The 17,287-nt window shown below is 44.5% G+C and overlaps 1 protein-coding gene across 16 annotated transcripts in view; it reads left to right on the forward strand.

Moving 5' to 3' along the window:
- Positions 1–17,287, forward strand: part of Sgip1 (SH3 domain GRB2 like endophilin interacting protein 1) — a 188,920-nt gene that overhangs the window by 67,244 nt on the left and 104,389 nt on the right. For all 16 annotated transcript variants that reach the window (XM_026781966.1, XM_005353475.3, XM_026781969.1 and 13 more), the window contains one exon: positions 13,671–13,734. In XM_026781966.1, the coding sequence (XP_026637767.1) occupies positions 13,671–13,734 (64 nt within the window). The remainder of the gene's footprint in view (positions 1–13,670; positions 13,735–17,287) is intronic.

Consider the following 17,287-nt stretch of genomic DNA (forward strand, 5'->3'; position numbering starts at 1 on the left):
ACAAGGGTAGAGGGAAAAAGAAAAAAGGAGCTTGTTGTAAACGTTTAGAGCAGGAGAGTCTAATCTTTTTTGACAAAATATATCTGTGGAGAGATTTAGAAATGAAGGCCAAGTTAAACAGTAAAAAGAGCAATAAGGATTGTTATGACCTGTATCTAAACCCCCCAGGTGAGTTTGGGACCATGATGATATGGGGACTCAGAGTCTGCCGGACATTTGTGTTTCACCACCTCCCTTTCATTTCATATTGACCAGAGATAGAGTCAACAACTCTGTAACATCAGTGAGATCCACTGTAAAGTAGCTTATGAATCCCTTCATAAGTGCTGTCTTGTTTGAACTTCTCAGTATCCTGGTAAGGTAATAGATTCTGTGTCCAGAGAATAACTCTAAGCTAAATCCAAGCTGTCAGAAAAAAAACACAGTATTGAGTATAAAGGGACATTTTACTGCTAATCAAACTTGCTAAGACCATCCACCTTATTCCTTGGGCCTATTCCCAGCATTGTAACCTGTGTGTCATATGTAACATATTATTTTATGTAAGAAACCACCAGGCTCCAGAAGCCACCTGAGTCGGAAATGATTAATGCTGGAGCAGCCTACCTTTCCATCCCAAGCATCCTAGGTGAGACTCCTCTACTGGAGAGCAGTGTAGACAGCTTAAGTTAAAGCATTTGAACTTCCCAAAATATCCAAAGTGAACTGCTTTGTATGGTTTAATGTGAAAAAAAAAAAAGTCCTAGATCCAGGCACCTAAACCTGAATCTGAGCCCTCACTCTACGGCTGCCTGTTGCGTGACTTTGCAAGACCATAAGTTCAAATCCTTCTCCATGAAATGAAGGAAAGGACACACTGTGTGATGGGGAAGACATCCACTGCATGCGTTATTAGCACTGTGTAGCTATGTGGCCGACTTCACGGGCAGGGGTGGGGTGCGCCGTTTGTCTGTATGACCTGCCTGGCCAGTCCACCCTTAACTTCCAGCCACCCATGGTTCTCCTCACTCCATCAACGCAACAGAGTCCCCTTTCTACCGTGTCTCCTACACAATTATTGAACCCCCTTGTTTTCTGTCTGTGTTTATGGTACTGTCTATTTCAGGACACCCATAAGAATTCTTGACTGGATGATGTCAAGGTTCTCGAAACCTAGTTTTCACTCTTTCCCCCATCTTCCTTGCTACATACAAATCTAACTGGGGAAATTCTTCTCTGAAAGCTTGGATGCACTTCCCAGGAACCTATAGGCTGAAGTCTGCATCACCACGATGGCATAAAGAGTCCCTTGACTTCTAATCTTTACCAAATTTTGTAGTATCACCTGCCGCTGTCTTCTTGTATTTTAATACAAAATAGAGAAGTGTTTTTTCATTTCCCACATACGTCATCCAGTTCGCTGTGTGTGTGACTTTGGAAGGCATCATCTGGGTAGACTTCAAAAGCATCCTCCTCCAATAACCTGTAGCTCCCCATCAATGCTTCAAGCCCCATGTGTGGGGTCCATGAGCTTAGGGCATTGAACCAGGCAGGTGTCTTACCCACAGGGGAGAGAGAGGGTAGAGATGGACAGTTGCCAGGGAAAACCAAAGAGATGTAACATTCCGCTGGCACCTCCACGGAATCGTCACGTGTCACTGTTTTTGACTCAAAGTGCTTGAATTTAAGGAAACTTATCACAGCCATTTGGCCAGGCTGGGTCTAAAAGGGCATGACTCTGGGGGGAGACAGTCAGTGTAGATATAGGTGGGGAAAAGGACTGTGAGCTGACATATCCCAGAACTCTTAGAAAATAGAGTCCAACAACAATTCCCAACCCCTTTCTAGCCAAACTCAAGCTGATAATTCTTGTCAGGGCAGTTTGTAATGGGTTCGTATTTTTATCTAAAAGGAAACACAGGTGAAGACTAATTTGGCGACTGAGGATAAGCAGGAAGAGGATATGAAAATTTGCTGCCTGACGCCACTGCCTGTCTCCATGGTTCAATTAGCTGTGTTTTAGCAGAGGATGACATGCGTCAGAGTGTGTCTGGGTGCTTTCCATTGCTTTCTGCCTCAAACCCATGTGACTCCAGTGTTGGAATCCCCCTAAATATTTTAGGTGGTGTAAGTCACCTTTTTCCTCCCTCCATGTAGATCTCTTTATCTCAACATGCTTTGGGACCTCTCAGATATAATTAATTTCAAGATATGGGAATTATAGAGTTAGAGGCCAGCCTTTTGTCATAAAGCAACTTCCAAAGTTATTATCCCAAGTCTGACATAGTGGCATACGCCTCTAATCCCAGCACTTGGGAGACTGAGGCAGGATTGCCATGAGTTTAAGGGCAGCCTGGACTACAAAGAAAGAACTCAACCACCACCCACCCTGACACACACTGTTAGGAATATTTCTTAGCAGAACCTCTCCGCCGATGCAAATAATTCCAATCAGACCAAATAAAAGATGCCTATGTTGAATGCATTGCTCCTGGGTGGCAGCCGGAAAGCATGGTGAGGGAAAGAGAGAGAGAAGGGGAGACCACACCAAACCCGGCCACCATGTGTTTATTCTCTGGGGGGGGGCAGTTTAAGTAGCCTGTGGGAGTGGCTTGGATGATTGACTCTAACTTAGTGCATCCATTATTGACACCACATACTGTGTGTGTTAAGCCTGACTCAGACTCTGATTATTTCAAGGTGTGAAGTCACTCATTGACTATTTGATAAAGAGTCACCAGATGCTTGGTGCATCTGGGTCATCTCTGCCTTGATGGTTTGCTATGTGTCGGTACACGGTAGGCAAACGATGCATGGCTGTAGAATGAAGGACTTGGCATGACACTCACAGATCCATTTAGGAAGACTGTAAAGTCCCTGGACTTAATATACACACATTGGCAAATATTCATTCATGCCTGTATTTCCTGAAAACAGAATGAATGATTTGTATTAAATCCTGAAGGGAGTGTGTGACCGAAAAGAGAATCAGAGCCACTGCTCCTTGGATGGACCTTGTCTGTTGTAGTGTAGAGACCACTTTCATGAGAACATCTTTCCTGCAATTTCAAGACAGACACCATCCAAATAACAGGACTGGACTCCTGCATTCGTATCTCTGAACTGTAATATTGGCATGCTGGGACCTGGGCCCTATAATAGACATTCTGAAATGCCTCTTAAAAGTTGGTAAGGCTCATTAGAGTTTGGAATCTGCTCCTAACCATAAACTCACCTTATTGGTCTCTAATACTTCAAAGCAAGTACTGTTATTCCTGCAAATGACTAGCCCTGAGACACTGAGCTACCATGGTCTGGAGTTTCCTCCTGCGTTATTCAGGAAATTGTGCTTGTTATTTATGAATAGAACTTGCTGAATACTAGATAGTGCCCTTAGGCAGGTGGAAAACCTTGAGCTATTGCAAACATGGCCCCCTGCAATTGGGCGTTTGGTAAGTGTCATGGTTGCACCATTGTGCAGAGGGGTTTATGCTGGACACTGATGACAAGTGAAATCAGAAGGAAGAATCCAAAAGTCACTGTCACTGGAAAAAAAAAATTCAGAGATGCTAAAGACCTGCAATGACATCCTTTTTCCACTAGGGGACGCTTTTGCAAAGATGCCTTTTGGCCTCTTCTGTGCTTTAAGAGAAGCCAGCCTGAAAGGTTAGCACTTGGTAAAAAGAGCATTTTTATATTCTTCATCCATTTCAACCACTGACAGTTCTTGCTGTACTTTTGTTTCCTTCTAAATTCAAATTTCTTTTTCTATAATAATTAGCAAGGAAATAAAACAGAGAAGATGGGACCAGGAGCACTCTGGGGGTCTCAGCAGGGAGCAAGCAGACAGTTCAGTTCCTGTATGGTTGGGGTGTTGTGTACCCCAGCACTTTCTCCAGCCACTTGGCAAAAAGAACATTAAGTGCTTCACACAGGCCTGTAGGCTTTGAAGACTTCAGTCTTCTGCAAAGTGGGTGCTATGATTTTTAATATGATGATGCATGAAAACAGTGGGGTGTGTCTGTAATAACTTAAGGCTACGTGTCCTGTTTATAGTAACTCGTTTTATTGTTTTTAGAGTATTTCTTGTACATAGGAATTGCATGTGTTGTGTTACATGGAGACATTTTCATACATGCATACATTGTACTGTGAGCATTCTTTGTTCATAGAAGTTAGTTCTGAAAAACTGAGATCCTTTTAAGGGTTCATTAGCCATAATAGAATTTCTAAAAGGCAAAGTGCATGCCACGAGCCCCTCCTTTCCACAGGTTCTGCATCTGGGGGTCAACCAACCACACATGAAAAATATGAAAGATGGCAATATTGTAACAAAAATAATGTAAATCAAAAACGGTATAATGACTATACACATTGCACTTACATTATAGTGGACCCTCTAAGCCATTCAGAGATGATTCAGACTGTGCAGGAAGGTGTAGCAAGTTAAAGCTGATACATTATTTTATACAAGGCACTTGGGTGGGTATCTGTGAATTTTGATAGCTGCTCTTAGGTTTCTAATTTGTAAACTAATCCCATTTCCTTTCAGAAGTTAGCGTCATACATCCTAAATAACTCTGGCCAGTAGCCCGGGATGTTTGGAATGTGGTAGCATCTCATCCCACATTTCCCTTTGCTCTCAGCTTCCTTCTGGGTAAGACAGACTTAACCACTTTTAACTGACCTCTGAGAAATTTATTTCCAAGCATAAAGTTGTAAATATGATGACCCATCTTAGATCTACCAAAGGGCCTCCTTCCATTCTGGATGGAATGCGTATGGGCTACAGCTTACAGAATCCTTTTCCATTGGTGTCCAGTTTGCTTTCTTTTCGATTCTTTTTTTTTTTTAACTTGCACACAGTTGGCTTTTGCTTTTTCAAAAGGAGAGATTTGAGGAGTTATAATTCAATGAGTTTTTCTGTTTGTGCCTCGAAACCAGAATTTATCCAGGCCAAGCCTTAGAGATCAGTGCTGCCTCCGTGCCACGTGTCACAGATGGGTTGGGAGGGTTTGCAGGGACCGAGGAGAATCGACGAATGTGAAGGGACAGAGACAGACAAAAACTGCTTTGTTCCTCAAGGCTCTAGTGGGCGGAGTCATATAAAGTGAGTACCTGAGGTGTTGCTCTCCAAGAGCCTGTGTCTGATGAAAAGCTAGAAGCAGGAAATGCCATATGCCTGGCACAGTGCCTCTTGGTCTGTGGGAGTAACACTTGATGGCTTGAAGGTCACCGTGCGAGGACTGGTTGATGAATGAAAGTTGCAATCAAGGCTGGAGACTTCATCCATGCTATGTTTTCTAGCTCATCCAGGAATACACATTCCTTAACGTTTTTCCCACTCATTGCTTATGCTGACTGTTAACGGGGCTGCATCACTTGAGGGTGAGTTTTGATTTGTTATGATTGTTGTGACCAAGGCAAGGTTGAGACTTTTAAAATTCAGATTGTTTTCAAATGGTTGTTGCTTTTAAAAATTATTTCCAGAGAAATAAAGCTACAGAGTTCCTGGCAGTGGAAAATCAGGTGTTGAATTGCCCGTGTGTCGTCATTTAGCTACCCGAGTTGTTTAACAACTATCAACATGTCAAGATAGGAAAGAGAAATAAACACTCAGAAGTGGTGTCCAGTACAGTGCAGTCTCTACACAGATTTCTTACAGCACTGAAAACTTCCAAAAACCCTTTGCGATTCTTAACTGAGAAGATGGAGGCTCAGAGATTCAGCAGCCTGTTCCCGAAGGCAGCAAGGGTGAGCGTTGAACCCAAGTCGGGACTGGCAGCTCCTACTTCCTTCCCAGCTAAGCGTGCTGCTGGTGGGTCTCGGTGCTGTCCTGACAGCGTATCAGAAGTTGTCCACCTGCTTCCCATCCTGATCACCCACCTCCCCAGTTCCACTAACCCTGGCACAGCAAATCTGACCTTTGGTCTCAAATGTTTTCTGTGACTTCTCTAACATGTCCTTCTATGTCACTGAAAGGTCAAATATTTCTCTCTGGGGGAAAAAGCCTTTTTAGCCACTTGAAGTTTTTCGTTGCCTTTGGGATTCTCCATTTCAGTGTCTCACTGTGCATTTCCAGATACCGAACTTGAACCTGCTGTTTGTTCTTGTCTGTCAGATAGTCATTGGGGTCTTTCCCAATGGGCTTAGCTCAGAATGCCATGTCAACAGGCTTTGCACTGACTAAATACAGAGTTCCCTGGAACATCCTTTGATCACTGAAATGTCAAACTAGAACATTCAGACCAGAGAAGACATGCCTGCCAAACTTTGAATAATTCCTTTGATTAAAGATGCAAATGTATAGATGAACTAGTAAGCATGTAACTGACGGCCACAAGCTCGTACACTCCTGAACACTGGCCTCAACTCCTGCTGCCTCCCAATATTCACTTTCAATAAACACTTCCCATGTCCTAGGTAGTAAGTAAGCCCTGGAAATCAGAAATAACAAAACATCATAGGAAGGACTATCTTAAATGACCTGAAGAATTGGGGTAATATTTGGGGGGGGCGCGAAAACAGTCTGAATTGAAACAGTGCTTTTACTTAAAACAGAAGGGAGGGCTGGGAATTTAACTCCATGGAAGAGAACTTCCCTACCCTGTCTGAGGATTTACATGGAATTCCCAACCTTAGAGGAGATGCTGACGTGCAAGGCCCCTGCATCCTTCCTGAGACACAGGAGCCACCACAATAAATACACATTGCCATGCTGAGGTTGCCATCTGCATGAGGCATCATGCCCAGGGCAATTAAATTTGCCTGTTTTTTATTACTGAGACTAAATGCTTGGCCTGGGTTCATGCAGAAAATAAGTAATTCCATTACATGTGATTCACCTTGAAGCAACCCTCGACATTGATGAAGACTCCAGCTGAAAATTCCCATTGGTTACAGAAATAACCCACTTAGCCAACCTTTATTAGCTTCCCTCTCTTTACCGGGAAACACACAGATATTTCAACATGAAAATATAGTCTTCATGTTTAATTAATGCACGGCTCAACTTTCCTAGAAATGTCTTTCTATTACAAAAAAAAATCACACTGGAAGGGGACATTATTTTTGATAAGAAGGCAAAAATAGTTGTAATGGCTAAGAAAGATTTTCCAAGGACAAGAGGAGCAAGGACTCAGTGTGACAGGGAGGTCTTTAGAATGCAGTTTCTCCTCGTGCCTCCCATCCACGGTGGAGAAGACTCAGAGATGAAACAGACAGTGCAGGTCTTTGATTCTCTCTCCAATAAGCCCCCAGGATCCAGCCATCTTCACCTCCTTAGCTAGGGTCCCAAGTGCATGCCTGGCAGGCTTGTTTTGTTTTCCTTGTTACTTGTTTTTGTCTTTGTTTTTGGTTTGGGTTTTAGTTTTTTCCGTCCATGGGTTCTAGAGATCGAATTTAGGTCCTCTCTTTACCAGCTCCCCTAGTGTATACTCTTATAGCAAGAAGGTTCTCATCTGTTTTAAGTTGTTCAGATTGTTTGTTTTAATTAGGCGGCAGGCGCTTCAGAAAAAAAAAAAACACCAATCAGCACAATAATTTCTGTTTCAAATTCAATTTTACAAAGCATTTAAAGGACTCACTTGTTTTTAATCTGCAATCCATCGAAAGGAATGTATTTTAAGGATGAAGGAGATGACTCGATCTCTGGCTGTTGTAGGTAGTCTGAGGGGGAGAGCAGGAAGGGGTTCCCTGCCCCTGACCCGTGGATGGTGCAAATGCTGATCCACATGACAGTGCGCCCACCGCAAGACACACAGGGTCTTCTCGTCCACCCAGGCTGGGCAAAGCAAGTTTTAAAATGGCTCCTACCTGCACCTGTTGTGCCGAAGAGCCACGACCTGGGAAGAGACTTGTGCAAAGACTAAACCTTCAGACAATCTTAATGTTCACAACTGTGTTAGTGTAATCTTCAGAATGACACTAGAGAATGGATGACTTAGATGGCGCCGAGCTAGTGGTTACTAGTCCTCACAGGAGAAAGACTTTGACAACAAATCATGCGGGCATCGGGACTGAACTAGAGCAAGATGGAGAGCAACATCACCCTGTGCCCCTGATGTGGAGAACATCTGCTATGTATCTAAAAGGTTGGAAGAAGCCGCTGATACGGACTCCGGAGACACAGAAACTTACCAACGTTGGACATGACACAGATACCAGTGGACAGTACAGCTCAGTACATGATGTAACTCTAGGACAGCTCGGCAAATGACGGGCACAAGAGCTACGGGCACTCCTGCGAGACAAGGGACAGTTAGAATGTCTGCTCACTTTGTGGTGTCTCGTCTAAGTGATAAGTCCTGCAGGGGGTGTCTCTGTGTGGAGTCTCAGTAACTCATCCGATTACGTGTCTTTTTGATCAGCACTTCCTAAGACTCTGCACAAAAGAAACCAAAACAGCACCACACCCCCCTCCCCGCCCCCCGGTAGTGTTGGAGGCTTCATTGTGGTTGTTCCAATACAAAGAGCACTGCCTGGCAGTGAACAGGCATGAGGTAGAGAGCCAAGTCCCAGTGAGTCTTTGGTGCAGAAAACAGTGTAAGGAAAGCGAGCATGAAAGCACAAAGAAATAGAGGGCATGCAAGGTCTTGACCCAAAGGTGGAACAAATCATTCTGTTCCAACAGTAATGATGAGATGAGCCCCAAGCCAGGTGAGCCAGGTTAACTTTGCACTAGAAAACAGAGAAAGACCCTCACACATGATGAAACTGACCTTGGCACATATGAATGGCGCTGAAGATCTAGAGGGAAAGAAGCCTACAAATCTGAGCCTTGGGAGGAAGGTTTGGTGCACACAGACCAGTGCAAGAAGCAGAAGGAGCCACCGAAACAAGAGCCCCTGAAGAACCCTCCAAAGATACAACACAGTATGAGGAAGGGTCATCCGTTAAAGTCCCAGTTCAGAGTCAGACAGATCCAGCACAGTCAGACGGCTTCATAGCAGAGTTGCTGGGTTCTGCTACAGGAGGAAGGACTGATAGCAATCCTGATAGCCCTGGAGAGCAGAGCGGCCCACCTTGTCTGTAAAGGCAAGGGACCAGGAACTTGAGATCAAATTAGTAGTAAGACAGTTAGAAATACAACTAATACCAAGACTAAGCCCCCATCCTAAGTACCTGGCCTTTATCTCGGCAGGAACCATCAGCCAGAGACTTTGCTTGCAGTGACACAGATGACAATCAGGAGGACCTAGACCATATCCCAGGTGCAAGTTGTCAGGCAGGAGCTACGCTGAAGCTACACTGGTGATAGTTGCTTTGTTATTACCACATTCCAAATTCCCCTGTGAATATAAAAGAAATTATTTTGTTTTGGATCCTTTGACCAGTTAAAAGGCCACCAGTAAAGATGGGCTATAAAGCCTATGCAACTTCATGGCCCCAACGTTTCCATGGTTTCTCCTGTCTCTGCCTCCTAGATGAACAGCACTGCATCTGGCTTTACGTTGAGTTCTGGTGACTCAGGCGCCTCCTAACTGCAAAGCAAGGGCTTTATCCACTGAGCCACGTCCACAGCCCATACAAAATACTTTGGAATTTTTGCCACATATAGAGAACTATGAAATGCCAGGTAATGTTTTTCCAAATATTCAGATGTGGGAATTTGCTTCAATACCAATACTCAGTGAAAATGTTGGTTCAGATCAGTTTCTAGCTTGTCACAAAAACTGTTCATCACCACACTGTGGACAGATAGCACACAGAAGTAAAACCAAGGCTTTTTGAAACTTTCCTTTCCTTGCATTTGAAAGGCCTCCTCTTTAAGACCATGGAGCAAATGGTTTTAAGCCAGCCCTGTCCTTCACCAGTGTGGAGTGCTAATAGCGTGGTATTTACCTTCAGAGCTTCTGAGACCAGATCAAAGGAACTAGCAGCTGAGTAAAGTGTTTCTGGAAGCTTCGCGTATACCTGACAAAGGAAAGTGCCTGTTCTCTGCAAATTTTCCTGGAAACAGGGACAGAGTGGAGGTCACAAATCTGTCACTGCTTCCAGAAGTGTTCCTTTTGTTATCACAACACAACATTGTTGTTATCTACGGGGGAGTATCACAATTGAACTTTTTTTGAAAAAAATCACCAAAAATTATTTCAGAACATTTTAAATAAAGGTATGCTATTGAGTTGCTTGGCATTTGCAGTTATTTAGGCCTGAAACTTCTGAGACATTGTACTTTGTTTCTTTCACGTTTCTCCCCCTCTCTCATTGCAAAATAGCCTGGCTTGACCTCTTATGTTTCTTTTCTGTTGAACTAAAATGCATTTAACATCCAGTTTTCTCCTTGGGCCATTTTAGCATACATAATTTCTTAGAACAAACACCACTCCATCTATGACTGTAGGGGCTAAGATGGGGGTGGACAAGTGTGTGCATAATCTGTTCTCTTCTTCCACCTTAACAGGGGTTCTGGGCAAGGAAGTCAGTAGGTAGAGGAATTTGCTTTGTGCCCTGTTTTCTTTGCATACTCCTCCTCTTCTCAAGTCTTTCCACTCGGCATGGAGGGGCCACTCTTTAATGCTTAGTTAACATTTGACTGCTTCCTGAAATGACACATACTTATATGTTCCTTTCTCTATTCCGTGTATACATATATTCTGTGTGTAAGAAACAGGACAGTCAGTGACACTAACGGTCCAGGTTGGCATAGGATTATAAGAGTGTGTGATTCCTTCTCTTATCATCGCTTGTTATAAACCCAAGACTGGAACCCAAAGAACAGAAGCAACAGCAAGCTCTGCAGCCAGAAACGATGCTGGGATAAAACTCTACGTCCCCCAAGTCTGCGCCGGTGCACTTTTTCCTGGAAAACAGATAACTTGGGACCATCATGACCTACATAGGTTCCTATTGGCTGCTGCTCAAATGAGTTAATGGGATGTAACAGTTCTGTTTCTGATACAGGAATCTGAAAGTTGTGGGTGACTCCTGATCTGTTTGCAAGGGCATGCCATCTCTTACAGGTAGAGTTACCAGAGTAAAGAACTTGAGCATGTGAGTTAGTGAGGGTTTGTGCTGTGCTCCTGAAGTCACCAGCAGTGACTCATGAGTACTGCAGTCATCATGAACCTAAAGCTAAACTGGAAGCAGCAAGAAGCTGAAGCCTGGGGTAAGGGGTAAGAAGAAAATGATGGTTATGTAACTATGGCATTTGTTCCTGTGGGGGAATAAGACAGAGGGGAGAGGGATTTTAACAAAGAAAAATGAAACAGAATGGGGTGGGGGCAAGCGTTCCTAAATATTATGAATAGTTTGAAATGTCAGCCAGTTCCCCTGTAAACTCATTATGTGACGAGGAATGGGGAAGAGTTTTGTGTGGGGAATGAGTTTGAAAAAGAGCATTGACATTTTAAAGACCTAAACATCTTAAATAGAATGAATATTAAATGCAAAAAATCGAGCTGCGCTGAGACATTTTGGAAACTATATTTGAGTAGCATCTTTAGAGACAGCTAATGAGTGACTCAGAGTCTCCGCTGACTCACGAGCCTTGAGAAAGACGAGAGCAAATGCCCGATCCTATCTACTTCTCTGCTTGTTCTTCCTGCCAGACAAAACTTCAGTGGCCATATTTTTGGCTTGGTTGGTTGGTTGGGGTTTTTCATTTTGTTATTTTAGAGGAAGGGCCTCACTCTGTAGTCCAGGCTGGCTTCAGACTTCCACCAATCCCCGTCTCAGCCTCCCAACTGCTGAGATAATGGGGATAACCCACCCTGCCCAGCAATATCAGATTTGTGGTTGGCTTCTCTCTCTCTCAACACAGCTTTCCCTACAGTTCGGATTGCATAAGCATCTGCTATAGGAAGACAGCACTTGCCAACATAAGAAAGCCAGCCACATGTGATCTGCGGACCGCATAGGAGATGGGAACACATAGGACATGGGGTGTTGTAAGGGGAGATGCCCGGCTAACTTAACCCCCAAAATAACCACACAGAAATTGTATTAATTAAAACACTGCCTGGCCCATTATCTCTAGCCTCTTATTGGTTAACTCTTACATCTTGATTAACCCATATCTGTTAAATCTGTGTATCACCACGTGACTGTGGCTTAACGGCAAGATTCTAACCTACGTCCATCTCAGGCCAGAGATTCATGGCGTCTGCCTGTCTCTGCCTTCTTCCTCCCAGAATTCTGTTCTGTCCTCCCAGCCTACCTCAACTCTGCCCTATCAAAAGGCCAAGGCAGTTTCTTTATTCAACCAATGAAAGAAACACAAATACAGAAGAACCTCCTACACCAATGGGGGAACACGTAGGACATGGGAGGTCTCCACGGGTCCTTGACAAGCAAGAATGGCAGACCCAGACTGGGCTTAGTTCATACGCATGGAAGAAAGGGGCCTTCTGGCCACACTGCTGTCTGCATGGTGCTTTCTTGGAACATAACTTTAATCAGCAAATGTCACCTGATACCTCTGTAAAATGGGAGGGCTGATGGGAGGGACCATACATGCAAACCGGGCGGCCCTGGCTTCTAGGCTAGGAAGGCTCACGATCATCAGAGAATCTGAAATAGCTGATGAGAGGCATCATTGATATATTAACACATACAAGAGCATCAATCAGATTGATAGGTCCTATCAGTGTATGGCTTTGGGGCCCGCCCTTCACGGATGAATTGGAACTTCGAGTATTGGCAACATAAGCAGTGCATCTCAACTGGAGATGAAGATCCCGAGGAAGAGATGCTGGAGTCCCAGTGTGGGGTGTGCTCAGGGACTAGTTAATAGCCCAGCCTTGCCCATGCTAACGATGAGATGGAAGTGCAGTACAGAGAGACGGGGAGAGGGGTGTGCACGGCTCTCCTAGTATGGCTCATCTCTCCGCCTTTTAGAATTACCACGTCTCAAGTACAGATCCACCCTGGAAATGGCTATTCTAAAGCTGTGATTCAGTTTCTTGGCAAAGTCTTGATCTTCCCGATACGTAGCCGTCATCTAAGAAAAGCCTGTGATCTTTCCCAGTTACCGCATCCTTATGTTGCCTATGAGTCTAAGAGCTTCCCCTGCCGCGGCCTTCACAGACACCTGTGGGAGCTTCAATAGTGAATCATATTCACATATTCGCATGCATAGACATCTGCAAACGCTGCTCTCTGAATACGCAAATTTAACAGCTTTGTGCAGCAACTTTCCCTTTTCTTTTCAGGACTGGAGATTAAACCCCTGTGCCTTGCGACTCCTTGGGGGTCAAATGACCCTTTCACAGGGGTCATCTAAGACCATCAGAAAACACAAGTATTTACATGACGATTCATAATGGTAGCCAGTGGCAGCCATGGAGTAGCGACGAAAATAATTTTATGGTTGGTGGTCACCACAACACAAGAAACTGTATTAAAGGGCCTCAGTTTTAGGAAGGTTGAGAACCACTGCTCCAGGGCCTGGTCTGTGCTAGGCAGGTGCTCAACCACTGAGTTATACCCCTAATACCCCTAGTCTTTCTTTTTCTTCTTCTATTTCTTTACCTTTTTTTTTATCTTTGAGACATGGTTTCACAAAGGTGCCCAAACTGGTCTTGAAATCACTCAAGTAGCAAAGAAAGGGGCATTGAATTTGAAGTCCCCGGCCTCTGGCTCTGGAGTCGTGTGTGCAGTAGAGTTCACCAGGCCTGGCTGCCCCTTCCGGGATACAATAATCACCTGTACTGCCGACTGCTTTCTGACCCTTTGCCATCTTCCCACAGGACTGAAAAAACGTACAAGGAAGGCCTTTGGAATACGGAAGAAAGAGAAAGACACTGACTCTACGTAAGTACTTTAGAGTCTGCCTCTCTGGGCGAGCTTCGGGCTAAGACCCTGCTGTATCTGGTGCTTAATGCGTGACCCAAAGTCTCTTGATAGCATGTATTTGTCTTTCTGTGCTTTCCCCACTTCCATGTCAACTACCAGTGTTCAGCACAAATACTTCTTAGACTTGTGCTTTTGAAGGGTTGAGATTTTTCGTTGTGTGTTCATTTTTTTTATCATGTACTTTTTTTCATATCTAACCTGTTACTTCACTCAGAGAGGCAGAAGATGTGGCTATTACATTTGTTGAGGCTAAAAACACCTAGTGCACTTCTGGATTTATCAGCATGCCCTGACCCAAGAGAATAACGTGATCACTGGTAAAGGCAGGTTCTCTCTAGCCCAAGCCACAAGCGTGCCCTAGGTGGCACCCAAAGCTCACTCTTGCGGTCCCAGGATTGGGCAGGCAGAACTGTAAAACCAACATAATGGACAGGGAACCTCAGTAAGAAACCAATGACCCAAACAACTGTGGACGCTTTGATGCAGTTGAATGGTCATACTCAAGAAAATGAATTCCCTGCGTGCCCCTGAAGAGTTAGTAATGGAACATGTTCATCCCCCTGTGTTCTTATTTAACCGTAGTGAATGTTCATTCAGAAGCTGGCCTGGACACAAAATCTTAGATGCATTTCAAGTTGTACAAGTAACATCACACATGTGGTTCAGTTGTCAAGAACATAGGATCGCAGCCCTTGCTCCGTGTGAGGAGAGAACCGGGGACCAGCTACTGTTGGCTGTAAAAAAAAAAAAAAAAAAATGCAGGTCTGAAGTGGCCTGCCCTGTATCAAAATGGAATCCCAGGAAGATCCTCCTTCACCCAGCATGCCTGAAACAGAACAACCAGGAAAATAACAATTGTGCCCACAGCTGAAAGAAATGAATTATTTTCATCTTTAGCTGTTTTATTTAATCAGCCACATTTTCACTAAATATGAATCTTATCATAGGGCGCTTAGCATTTTCTCATGTCCTTCCATGCAAGAATATATAACTCAATCAATGAAGACTTACACAAATTAAAAAGTCTTTCCTACGACTAAGCGAGGCAACATGGAACGTGCCTACCGGGCTCCTTCCCATTTAATGTCAGCTGTTTCTAGTCTCACTGGTATAGGCTGATAGTAATTAAAATGGCAATTAATTAAAATGGAATTTGATGGGAAGTTGAAGGTAAGAAAGTGCCCATTCGGCCTGATGCTTCATGGCAGGAGGGCCTTGAGTCCAGACCCCTAAAAGATGAGACAGTGTCTTTCACACAAATGCAACAGCAAAAGTAAAAGCAGGGAGGTGGGAAATCTGGCAGGCATTCAGGACAGAGCAAATGGACAGAGAGTGTGCTTGTGAGCCAGAGACAAGGATGGAAAGTAGAGGAGGTCAACTAGGAAAGGCCTTAAATTTTAAGCCTTCTATCCTTGGCAGTGCGTCACCTTGAACCCCTGCAATGTAAGCCAAGGATGTGAAGAATTGAGAACGATTATCTTTCTGTCTAGTTGCTAGATGTCTTCATAGTTGGTGTTTCTTCTTTTGGTGATTGTATTTACTGCCATCCTGGAGGGGTTTCTAAATTATTAAGTTAAGAATATTTTTTCTGAGCATCAAATAACTTGCCTCGCTTCTTGATAAATTTGCCATTTTCTAAATTCTAACCACCAAAATAAATGCCTCCCTCTCTTTGAATACCTGTCTTCCTGCCCCAGTTTAGCCAAGAGTCTTAAGACCTTGGAAGTTAGGCAGTCCTTTATGTGGGCCTCAGTCTCCTCCCCTGTGGCAGTGAGCTTTCTATTGGGTGAAGGCCACGTTCCTTAGGAGGCCAGACACTGACCGGGTGAGGCTGTCAGCCACGTGGGCCGACAGCTCCACTGGGTCATGTGTTATGTGGGGCATTGTAGGAAGCATCTTAGAGGAACATCACAGCGGAAGCCAAGTGTGTTGCTGTGAAGCCCTCTCCATAGCTGTACCAGGGACTTGGGATGTCTGAGAAAGGATCTCTCTTGTGGAGAGAGAGAGAGAGAGAGAGAGAGAGAGAGAGAGAGAGAGAGAGAGAGAGGAGAGAAAGAGAGAGGGTTAAATGAGCCTCAGGGCAGGCTAGGCTAATTTGCATGTAGCCAAACCACTTCTTTTCCATCGCCAAGTCTATGGAAGTAAGTTATTCCTCATGCCTTCGCCTCGGATGCCCCATGTCTCCTGCGGTCTTCTAACGAGGCATTACTTTATAGATTCCCATGTGCCTTTCCTTAACTTCTCATCTGATTGCCAAATTACTTACAGGAGAGCAAATTAAGTGTAAACTGGTCCCCCCAACAGTGACAGTTAAAGGACGCATTGTCTCAGGAAAGCTTTTGTTTTTGTGAACCCCTGCTCTCTAATTGGGTCACGCATCATTCTTGGAAAAGGAATCATAAACACGAAGGGGTTAGCAAGAGCGCTTTGCCAGTTTGCTTTAGCTAATGACTATGTCAGCCTGCAACCAGTGAGACCTGGTTGATGCGATCCTTTTCCAGGAAGCTTTTCCAGGATGGTTGCAACTGGTGCAGGGTTGCTAAGCAACCCAGCTAGCGTAGCAGCCAGCATCGACTTCAGCTGATTGAACCTTCTCAGAGAGAGTGGGTTTAAGAACCAGAGCTTCCTGATTTGATCATCATTACAGGGGCTGATAGAGAGGGGAAGGGAGGGAGCAGAATATTCAGCTGCACCAGTGTCCTTCGTTCTCACATAATTCAATAAGTCTGGTGACAATATCTCACTTCTAAAGATGAGAACTCTCTGCCAGGTGGGGTCAGCAACTTGCTGAAGGCCATGAAGAAACAAAGCCGAGAAGAGAACCATGCTCTGAAAAAAGGTAGAGATGAGAAAGACTGTGACCCAGACAGAGAGGCAAAGAGAAATGGCAGTCGGGACAAGAAACAAACCTTTAAAACTAGAGGTCACACATCCATTTTGAATGACAAGGTTTAAAATAGAACTCATCCAATACAATGGATCTGTCACTTTAAAAAAAGGAAAAACTTATTAAAATGAAATACAGGTCCAAGGCGTTGGTTTTCCTACAGATGGCTAAATAAATTTGGCATTGTGCAAAAATGGTGAATTCACAGCTGCCTCTGTGTGACCCGGTGAAGGAGACGGATCCGTCTATTCCTGAGAGAGAAGGAACAGAGGAACATCGGAAATACACAGAGGGAGCCATGGGGCAACTGGAGCACGGACTGAAAGAAAGCATAGCACCGCATAGGAAGACGCAAGACATGATGAGATCCACAGAGTCTCCCCATGGGGAAGCGACCTGGAGCAGCCACCAACCAGCACCCAGACCTATAGAACTGCTGCTACTCACCTGGGGTCAGTAACGCATCGGAAGGTGCTGGTCCCTGCTTGACAGCCTCCTGGGACCAGCAAGTTGGAGAGAGAAAGGATGGGAAGCAAAGTCATGGCCAAAATCTCAATAGACTATGGCTGGAGAGAGTCCAGGGCAGTGCTGCCTACGGGAGAGCCATCGGAAGTGTGGAATGGA

Source organism: Microtus ochrogaster, chromosome 10 (assembly GCF_000317375.1).
Source record: "Microtus ochrogaster isolate Prairie Vole_2 chromosome 10, MicOch1.0, whole genome shotgun sequence".
Lineage (NCBI taxonomy): Eukaryota > Metazoa > Chordata > Mammalia > Rodentia > Cricetidae > Microtus > Microtus ochrogaster.